General features: G+C 43.1%; 1 protein-coding gene across 1 annotated transcript in view; it reads right to left on the minus strand.

Moving 5' to 3' along the window:
* Positions 1-10,184, minus strand: part of tbc1d22b (TBC1 domain family, member 22B) — a 51,144-nt gene extending 40,960 nt beyond the window's left edge. Inside the window, 3 exon segments of the mRNA XM_083554992.1 lie at positions 2,086-2,444; positions 2,649-2,705; positions 9,636-10,184. Coding sequence (XP_083411118.1) covers positions 2,086-2,444; positions 2,649-2,705; positions 9,636-9,691 — 472 coding nt within the window. The 5' untranslated portion in view covers positions 9,692-10,184.
* Between the last annotated feature and the right edge of the window lie 939 nt (positions 10,185-11,123).

Genomic DNA, 11,123 nt, shown 5'->3' on the forward strand with positions numbered 1-11,123 from the left:
ACTGTATTCGTCTGCTTGATCAGACAGACAGGTAGATCGCTAAACATAAATAAAGACAGACAAATAGTTACATACAGACCAGCGGTTTTTTAAACCTTTTCTGCCATTTCCCACTTTAGAGGTTTTAAAATTGATTAATTTATTGAAATATATCAAGTTCAACATCAATGACATCAAGTTCAAAAATACATAAAAGTGTAGTTGTTCGATACCCAAACTGATGATGGTATAATTTACTTGTATTAATGACCGAATTGTTTGTTTGTGGTTGCTTTGAGTGAATAAACGTAATTTTTTAATAGAGCAAATCATGAATGAAGGTAAATAAAGAACAAAAAATATATAATAATAATCATTAATGAACAGACAGACAGACAGACAGACACAGACAGACAGACAGACAGACAGACAGACAGACAGACAGACAGACAGACAGACAGACAGACAGACAGACAGACAGACAGACAGACGTTTAAATTTTTTCTGTATCTACAAAAACATCTGAAAGCAGCTGAAAACTGATAACAAAACAAACCCCGCCCAACCGTCCCCATTTTGTGTCTGTGTGTGTGTGTGTGTGTGTGTGTGTGTGTGTGTGTGTGCGTGTGCATGCTTTCTTTTGCTTTTCTCTGTCATGGTGATTCATGACCTCCAAGGTCATTGCTAGTTCTCTCAATAGTTTCTCTCATTCCAGAAAACCGGATGTATACTTCACTCCTTTCTTCTCAGCATTTGTGTGTAACTGGGAATAATGTGAAGAGAGGATGCATTCACAGACACACACACACACACACACACACACACACACACACACACACACACACACACACACTCCACCCTAACCGGTCTCGGGCTGGCAGACAACGACAGAATGCAGCTCATTGTTCAGAGAACAGACGACACAATGTCATTTTCACACTCTGTTGTTCTCCGGTGCTGTTTGTCCGTCGGTGTATTGTTACACGTTAACAGAAGGAGGCGCCGGATACTGACGTGTACTAGAATACGTGAGGAACTTTTTTTAGACACGTCCCACTGTGACACCTGGATCCATGCTGGGTGATTTAAAGGGGCGGGATGGGATTTCTCAGGTTATGTGCCACCCGAGTGGTGACTTGCACTTGGAATGAAAAGTTTGGCAACCAGAATTTTAGACTGGCCACAATGATTTCCTCTTTTCCATGACATCTAGAAAAGGGGTGGAAGATATCAGACAGCAAGGGAACAGCCAGGAAAAAAAAAAAAACAAGCAAGAGATAAGGATCTAAGTGGCTTTGACAAGGGCTGGATGACTGGGTCAGAACTTCTCCAAACCAGTAGATATTGTGGGGTGCAGTGGTTGGTGAATCCTATTTGGTCTGGTTCCAATGTTCCAGTGAAGAGCAACTGTAGCACAAACTGCTGATAAAGTTCATGCTAGCTTTGATTGGAAAGTGTCAGAAAATGCAGGTACCACAAACCACAGCACACCTTCAAAGATCTTGTGGAGTCCAGGCAGGTGGGGCAAGTAGTGACTCAAAGGAAAAAGAGTCTCACTGTGGTTCTCTGGAGGCCCAAATCTTTAGAAATGGCTTTAGAACCATTTCCAGACTGATAGATCTCAATTACTTTCATTTGTTTCTGAATTTCTTTGGATCTCGGCATGATGTCTGGCTTTTAAGGATCTTCTGGTCTACTTCACTTTGTCAGGCAGGTCCTATTTAAGAGATTTCTTGATGGTAACAGGTGTGGTAGTGATCAGGCCTGGGTGTGGCGAGAGAAATTCAACTGTGGTGTGATACCACAGTTTTAACAGGGGGGCAAACACTTTTTCACATAGAGTTATGTAGTTTTGTATTTTGTTTTTCCCTCAATAGTATTTGTACTAATATTTAAATTAGTTTGATGATCTGAAACATTAAAGTGTAAAACATGTAAAAAAAAAATAAGAAATCAGGAAGGGGGCAAACACTTTTTCACACCACACAATGACCTTACAATGACACAATCGAAACTTTAAAAAAAGGTGAGTGGAGACATGATGTGAACCATCCTAACTCGGGGACCATCTGTATAAACAAAAATCATAGGACACCCTGAAGATACCTGTATTGCTGTTCAGCTGGACGTCACTGCTGGACTTCACCACTCTGCCATTACACAACTCGCTGTCAGTGTTCAGGTGCTCCTGGGAGATTTCTGTGCTTCCTGGTTGCGCTCTGTCTCCTGGGCGGGGCTCTGGTTCTGTATCTGTCAAACGACTGGCCTCTTTCAGACGAGGTGCTTCACCTGAGGGGTGTGACTGCACGGGAACAGGAGTGGAATGCGTCGCAGTGAAGAAACCGCCATCCTCCTCGTCGTCGATGTCCCAAGCGTCGTTGGTGCTCCGTGCAAACTCATGGAACGTAGCCGGCTTCTTCGATCTGACGCTCACGGCGTGTGTCTTTGGAGTGTCTTTTAGCAACCTGATCGTTTGGGGGAAAAAAAAAAGTGTTCAAAAACCTACTTTGTTCAAACTGTTTAATCAAAAAAAAAGAGGGGAAGGGTAACAACTCGGATATTTAGGGACAATGGGCAACAAACAGGAACAGTAACGAATGAAAACAACGAGGTTAAAGAAGTCAGTCATCCACTGAGGGGTCAGTATTCATGCAGGCGGCTGCACTTACGAACAGAGTACCCGGGGGTCCACAGGAGGGTACCGCGCCCCGTAGATGGGCTGCAGACTAAGAGAAAGAGCAAATAAGGCCAAGAGACAGAAAAGAGAGAGAGAGAGAGAGAGAGAGAGAGAGAGAGAGAGAGAGAGAGAGTCTCACTGCTGTGTGAATTATAAACATGCTTGTTTTCTTCACCCGTCTATGAGCGTTAAAAGTCCAAAGTATGAAAGTTATATTAAAAAAATATCTAAACCAAGATTCACAAATACCGTGGCTACACCTACATGTCCACTTTCACACGTACAGACACGTACAAAGGCCACGCCTTTTCCTTCACTAGAATTAATAATCAGAGACCACACCTCCTTCACTGGGTCTGAGGCAGAGAGACCACACCTCCTTCACTGGGTCTGAGGCAGAGAGACCACACCTCCTTCACTGGGTCTGAGGCAGAAAGACCACACGTCCTTTACCGGGCCTGAGGCAGAGAGACCACACCTCCTTCACTGGGTCTGAGGCAGAGAGACCACACCTCCTTCACTGGGTCTGAGGCAGAGAGACCACACCTCCTTCACTGGGTCTGAGGCAGAGAGACCACACCTCCTTCACTGGGTCTGAGGCAGAGAGACCACACCTCCTTCACTGGGTCTGAGGCAGAGAGACCACACCTCCTTACTGGGTCTGAGGCAGAGAGACCACACCTCCTTACTGGGTCTGAGGCAGAGAGACCACACCTCTTTCACTGGGTCTGAGGCAGAAAGACCACACGTCCTTTACTGGGCCTGAGGCAGAAAGACCACACCTCCTTTACTGGGTCTGAGGCAGAGAGACCACACCTCCTTACTGGGTCTGAGGCAGAGAGACCAAACCTGCTTCACTGGGTCTGAGGCAGAAAGACCACACCTCCTTTACTGGGTCTGAGGCAGAGAGACCACGCCTCCTCGCCTTCTCAATCACTGGAAATGAAAACCACATACGTTCTTCACTGTAGCTGACAAATACAGAGGCCACACCTGCTTTACTTGTTCTGAGGCAAAAAGGCCACGCCCCCTTCACTGGAACTAAAGCACAGAGGTCACGCCCCTTCGCTAGAACTAAAGTGAGAGGCCATGCCCCCTTCGCTAGATCTAAAGCACACAGGCCACGCCCTCTTCGCTAGATCTAAAGCACACAGGCTATCCGGTCTCCTGCACCAGAAATGACAACCACAGAGGCAGAGTTCCTGCACATACTGAATTTTAAAATTCCGGACTTTTCCAGACTCAAATATGCAGATTCCCTACAGATTTTTAAGACAATATTGTAAGACACCAAATAAAATATTTATTGCAAGGCATTTTATTAAAACTGCAATTCTAAAGCCATGCAATGATTATCATCATTTCTAAATAACAGTTGAGACGTTTTGATAAAATGCTGTGCAATTAAAATTTTTTAGACGTTTAAAATAAAGAGATGGCCGGCGGAAATGACGCGGGTCCAAAACCAATATTCCTCCATGTGCCCCCCAAATACTATTCCAGACCTGGAATTCACTCAAATTAAATTTGATCCTTTTTCAAAACACGTAGGAACCCTGCAGAGGCCACACCTTCTTCACTGGAACTGCGGTATGGAGGCCACATCCATAGTTTCACAGGTACAGACATGCACAGAAGCCACGCCCATTTATAGTGATAGAATATATAATAGTGAATGCTGAAAGGTACATTTTTCACCACGTCTGTTCTTGTATACGTTCTAAAAGAACGTGTGCTATAACGCACCTTTGGCACGCCAAGGCTCTATAAACGCTGAGATTTATTTCAGCAAATCTTACAAACACGAGCGAATGGTTCGGGCTTCGGCCTCAAGAAGATTATCGCTGCATCGTTGCCTGTTATTACAGGAGAGGTCATGCCGAGTCGGCACAAGGACACAAAACAGCAACGCTAAAGGACACGTTGTTCAGGTTCAGGTCATTGAGAGCTAAACATCTTTGAGAACACAAAGATTAATAATCCTCCAAGTGCGTCAATGGTGGCAAATCAGAGACTTCCTGAGGAGGCAAAATGTGATCTTTATCAGATGGTACTCATCGATCCTGTTCAACATGCGCACACACACACATCATTTTAGGGTTATGGCTGTACACTAACGGACCATTTGCCATGGATTAATGTAATAATTATAATATAAATGACTTTCCTTTCCTAATCTACTGAAGTACCCAGGTGGCAGGAGCTCACGCCTCTCGGAGCAGATGGACTCTTCAAATATAAAGCTAAATGGCGCTAACGGACGTAATTAAGGATATTTTCCCATTGGTGGCCTGAATGTCCTCACGTCACCCTTTCACACAGAATCTTCCTGTCGGGTTAAAAATACGCACTTATAGGACGTGTGAAGGAAAGCTTGAGGGAGAAGTGATCTTAGAAGAATAGTATCCGATCGTCACGGCAGCAATAAACTGCACACAAGTTCGGGTTATTTAACTATTGTTAGATGTACAATCCATATTAAATCGCTTGTGTTCACACCTCGACGCATAGCCAACGATACCATGCATTAAAACATGATACGTCACTGCATGGACGATGTAAACACTTGATAAGAGGATTGTGTTTCGGCATTCACATACACTTTTATGCCGATCTTCTAATCACTAATGGTTTCTGCAGATGTTCTCAATGCTCCAGTCTTAACAAGCACTTCCTGGAAGCCCTGCCCACTTCCCTTCTCATCTCACATGCTCTTGACCCTCAGAGTAGGTTTGTCTTGGAGATTTGTGGGTTCCAGAAGATTCCAGGGGTGCAGTCAGCATGAAACTCCACACCATGTAAAGCAGATCTTCATGGAGCTGGCTTTGTGCACAAGAGCGTTGTCATGCTTGAACAGGTTTGGGTACCGATGCCCAGCATGCCAATCTACACAGCTGAAGCTCAGAGTGTCACATTTCACATTCCAGGTTCACAAACCCCCCCTTAACCAATTACAAATCAGAGATCCGTCGTCACATGGTCAGGCACTGCATCAGCTCCTCACTAGTTGCCCTGCAGCTAGAACAGATCTCCTACCGCAAACACACATTGCACTTAAACATGTCACACCTTAAGGGTCTTTCAGCTCATCGCTTGTTCTACTTTCGTCTGCTGCAAAACCGGTTGTGGTAAAATGTCATGGGTGTTGTCCCGAGTGTCCTTGCAGGATATCAGAGGCCTTGGCTGTGTTTCAGTGCTGCGTTTAATATGCCCTTGTCCAGAATACTTATTTGAGGAAACCCTGGTGAGAACTGGAGGGCAGGAGCATCAATTCACTACCCGTAGTAAAGGCACAAATTTTATACGACGTCTTTGGATGCTGTCGAAATTCTCCCTTCACTTGAGCTAGGAGACCCAAAACTATGCACAAAGCCAGCTCCATGAAGATCTCCTTCTGTAGATCTTTAAACCTAATGAACATGTTTTTGCTCCCCAGGCTTCATCGTCTCAACTCCATCAGTAGTACGAGAGGTCGACAGATTCGTCGGTTTTGCAGATTCATCGGCACTGATAGTTGATTGATGAAACTATCTGCAAACATCCATAACGATAGTTTTTCCGGCTTCCGTTCTGCTGCAATTACGAGAGCGGCCTCTAGAGGCCAATCACTGAAACCAGGTGCTGTTTGTTTTTACACGCGAGACACTTTATTCTATTTATTATTGAAAACGTATGAATTATATAATTACATTTATAAATGAATGCACATTTTTTAATGATTCTGTACCGTTAATTATTTTGTTTGTGATAAAGTTGAGTACTATTTTACATGGAGTGTTGGTTTGTTTTTAATCCTGTATCCGTTTTAAAAACTATGGGTTGATTAATCCGTGATCCAAACTATCGGAATCGGTAAAGTCCTCTAAAAGACCTCTGATCAGTACTTTACTGACACCCTCGTAACGCTGAATAAGCACAAATCTCCATAAAATCTAGTGCAACATCTTCCATGATGTTTAGAGATCGCACGTTGTTTAAGGAAGTTATAAGTAGCATTATGTATATTAAGGTTCTGGATGATTCAATGATGTCTGGTTAATCAGCAAATCTAAAGGATAAATATTGAGTGTTCTGATGTTCCCATCAGTGCATGAAGTACAATTTTCAGTGAAGTCCTACAGTGTATCAGAGCAGAACTGAACTATGCCTTTCACCATAACAGAAAAACGAAACGACAACTAACAGGCGTGTCAGAGGGAAAAAAAACAAACCAGTTTGTTAGAGATCCACCACCCACACACTTCAGAACACCCGAGAGCTCTGTTGAGATTAACTACAGTCGCTCCCGAGGCCGCCTGTACGTCATCTCGTTCACCTGAAAGGCGTTGTATCTGTAACACAACGTGAGCTGCACTAATAAGACCTTTGTAGTAACATTTCTTCAAGCTAATACAAGTCCAGCTGCCGAAACTGCACAGAGAAACCGAGACTTAAACCTAATCCTGCTGAAATATCACATTTCACAAGACGGTTGCTCAATGAAACGGGGGGTTTCTATAAAAAAAAAAAAAAAAACACACACACTGAGTGTTTCCTGTCACTTATAGGGAAGTACCTAAGATACTAAGATTGTCTACTTGTTGTCGACAGTTAGGACTTCCTGTTTTTGAAGAAGACAACAGAAACCCGCAATGCCGAAATCTCACACGTTTTTAAGCAAGTCATTGATTTTATAACCGCAGGGAGTGGCGCAGCGATTCGCTAAAAGGTTATAACGCTTCATCCGGTCGTGATTCGGCATCGGATTCACCGTACAGGTCAATTTCAAAAAGAGGAAATATCATCAAATCAGTAAGAAGTGGAAGAACCACAAGAAAGAACAAGACAGATTCTATGTCTAAGTGTGGAAACAGTGAGTTTTATGGTTTTAAGGCACTTGCACATGTTCCTTTTGTTTCTATGCAGCTATTTTTCCATGCATCATGAAATGACCTGCCCAGTCACCGCACCTAAATCCTACTGAACTGCTCTGAAGAACATCTGTGGAGAGTTTTACAAGAGGCACAGCGAAGCGTTTCGGCTGAACGTTTGTAGAAATGAAGAGTCCGGATGCTGAGAGTGTGTGAAGCTGTTCTTCATGCTAACAGAGGATTTTTCACTGAAAATTAAGTGGAACATCTGGACATTTATAGATGTGTTTGGTAAAGCGAATTTTCAGACCGTTACATTACCCAATATGTCGCATAGCAATAAAAGGAACATGCATGTGTTTCCACACTTTTCACAGGCTCTACATGCCCCATGTTCTTCCACCCCAAATCCCAAAGAAAGTTGAGGTGCTGTGCAAAATTTAAATAAAAACAAAATGCTGCGACTTCATAAATCCATATTCTATTCACAATAAAACAAAAAACATTTTTAAATGTTTAAACTAAGAATAAATTACATTTTGAGGAAAAATGCCCCAGATGGCTACCACTGTGTAGCATCACATCTGTCCATATGCATCTGGGAACTGAGGAGATCAGTCGCTGAAGTTTTAGGAGAGGAATGTTGTTTCATATGTGCCTGATACAGGATTCTAGCTGCTCAACAGTTCTGGGTTTCCTTTGTTGTGTTTTTCGTTTTATGACGCGCCAAATGTTTTTAAATGGTGAAAGTTCTCGACTGCAGGCACGTTTCAGCACTCGCACTACTACAAAGTCATGCTATTGTAATAGATGCAGTATGGAGTTAGCATTGTCCTGCTCAAATCTGCAAGGCTTTCTCTGAAAAACGTTTTCCGGATGGAAACATTTCTAAAAACCTGGATATAACGTTTAGCATCGATGGAGCCTTTCCAATTGTGCAAGCAGCCCATTCCACAGGCGCTAATGCACCACCATACCATCACAGATACAGCGTTCTTATTTTTTTCTAACCGAGCGATGATAGGTCGGGTGATCCCTCTCCTCTTTATTCCGGAGGACATGGAGTCCTAGTTTCCAAAAGGAAATTTCAATTTGACTGATCAGTTTTCCACGTTGCCTCAGTCCGGTCATTCGGAAACTTTTACAACATCGCTCTCATTCTGTACGGAATGTAACCAGGCAGTGAACAAACACACATTTTGCAAACATTAAACAAATGACACTAATATGCAGCCATTTTAATTCAACATCTCGGAATAAAACTGCACTAAAAAGTTTTCAGTTCAGTAAAAAATGTTTAATAGTCAAACTCATGAAACATGGTGGAGAACATGAGGGAACTTTAGCTGTTAGAGGAAACCCATCTGTGGGTTTTGAAGGTCTCAGTGAGCACACAGTGACCATAACTTGGACTACAGAACCAGATTTAAGACACAATCTCCTTTTTATTCTGGTTGCATTTGTCCCATTCCGTCTGTCATTAACTTATTAATAACCGGAGGTCAGGGATTCTCACTGTCGTGAACACCATGTATGAGCACATGTAATGAGCTGGAGCTCTCTTATGAACATAACCAGAAAGTGAACATCATCTGGTGCACATATCATGTTCCATTGAACATCTGGTGCACAGTAACATCTGGTCAGTGGCGATCTTTTAAGTTTGTTTGGTGTCCAGTGACCACAGGATCATTTTTATTAACTCCAGGAACCTCCTGTATAAACCTGATACACTCGTACCACCCACCTAATACCTGTTCATACATAATTTATGACACGTGGGTTCTAAAGGGGGGGGGGGGGTGTAACTGTAGACCCACAAAGTGCCCACTGAGTGCACGTGAGGTTGTTTCTGGTGCCATGGAGACACGTGGGTTGAGGTATATACCGTTTCTACAGTCTAAACAGGAGAGAAATGGTGTGCACATGATTGTGGGTTTGGATCTTAATTCTGAGAAATAGGATTCTATATGAAAGTTATTTGAGGGTGAAGAACTAAGCTTGGATTAAAGTGTGGATAGAGGAGAGATGCACTCATTAGATATTAAACAGATCATAAAATCATTCACTGCTGAAATTTTGGAAGATGTTCATATTTAATGCTATTTAAAGGGATACATTCAGCTCACCTTCCGGGACCCTTCGTGTTCCTCCTCCAGAAATGGATTTTATTGTCGGCGGCCATGGCTGCAGAACCGCGTCTTCCCTAAACAAACATCAACACAGTTCCCTCAGGGTGAAGACATGCTTCCTGCAGCTGAGCCCGATCTAAACTCGACTCTTTTCAGGGTTCTGTTCAACCATCCAACGCTGTTTAATCGACTCTGTCCTGATGTTTTGGTCAACACAAAGTGACAGGAGGATACCTCGAGATGGACGCCGCCATCTTGGAACGGCAGCCCGTCGAGCTGTGATTGGATACAACAGCAAACAGGTGCAGCCGAGCCAACCAATAGGACAGCAGCTTTGCTCGAAGAGGCGGGACTTTCCTCTTCTGGAGCGGTTTAATGTGTGAGCAGGTGCAAGGTTTAGTCCAGTCTGCTCTGTTTATGGGTCTAATAGGGGAAAGGTTTCTTCCACATATACATCTCATATAGAAATGATCAAATGTTGTACTTTTGTGGTTTTTGAGAGACATGTTCATCCTGTTTCTATGCATCAATGAAGATTTCGTTTGATCAAACAAATCTATAAACGTCCAGAATTTATTTTGAGTGAAAAATCCTCCATTAGCATGAAGAACATCTTCACAAGCTCGTTTCTTCAAACACTCTGAAATACCGTACCTCTTATAAAACTCTCCAGAGATGTTCTTCACTAGATGGAGGTTTTCTTCTTCATCTCAGAGCAGTTCAGCAGGATTGAGGTGCAGTGACTGGGCAGGTGGGTTCATGATAAATATCACTCCAGACGTCTCTCTAAATAACACGTACAGAACTCAGACGTGCGCTTCGTCTCAGCGTCTTGTGTACGGTGAAGTCGCTTCCGATGAGCCGCAGTCCAGACGATCTGATCACATCTTCTCTCCTGTTCTCCGTCTCACACTAGTTCTTCTGTTAGAGACTAAAATGTCCCTCATGTGTCCCACATAGCTACAGAAATGTTAAATATCACAACAAAACAGTGTTTCAACAATTCAAACCATTTAAAATGATTTATTTCTACATTTATATCTGAATGATGTGAAGTATCTACAGAACAAGTTCCTCTGGAAGCACTTCCTGAAGCTCGTAAGATGCGACTGTTAGAGAAGGACTGATCCTGGAGAACCCTTAAAAAATCACAGCATTACTAATCAACACCACCTTCTGATCAATCAGAAAGATCTGGTTTCATTTGAATTAACTTTGATTTACCTCTGACTCCTTTTTCTTCACTTCTATCAGAAGTCTCGAGATCTGGCTTCATGCACGTACCTCCATAATCCCAACCCTCATTCTTTACTTCTTGTTATTATGTAACCTCTTCAGTTACTACACTTTAGTGACTGTAGTGAAAGTGAAAGGCGTGTCTGAGGAACGTGAGGTTGGACCTGCTGACGTGACCCTGAGAGTTGGAGTGGAACATGATCCAGTGCCGGGCTTGGTGGCCTTCAGTCTCTACAGTTAATAAACAAA

This window comes from Silurus aristotelis (genome assembly GCF_946808225.1).
Source record: "Silurus aristotelis genome assembly, chromosome: 11".
Lineage (NCBI taxonomy): Eukaryota > Metazoa > Chordata > Actinopteri > Siluriformes > Siluridae > Silurus > Silurus aristotelis.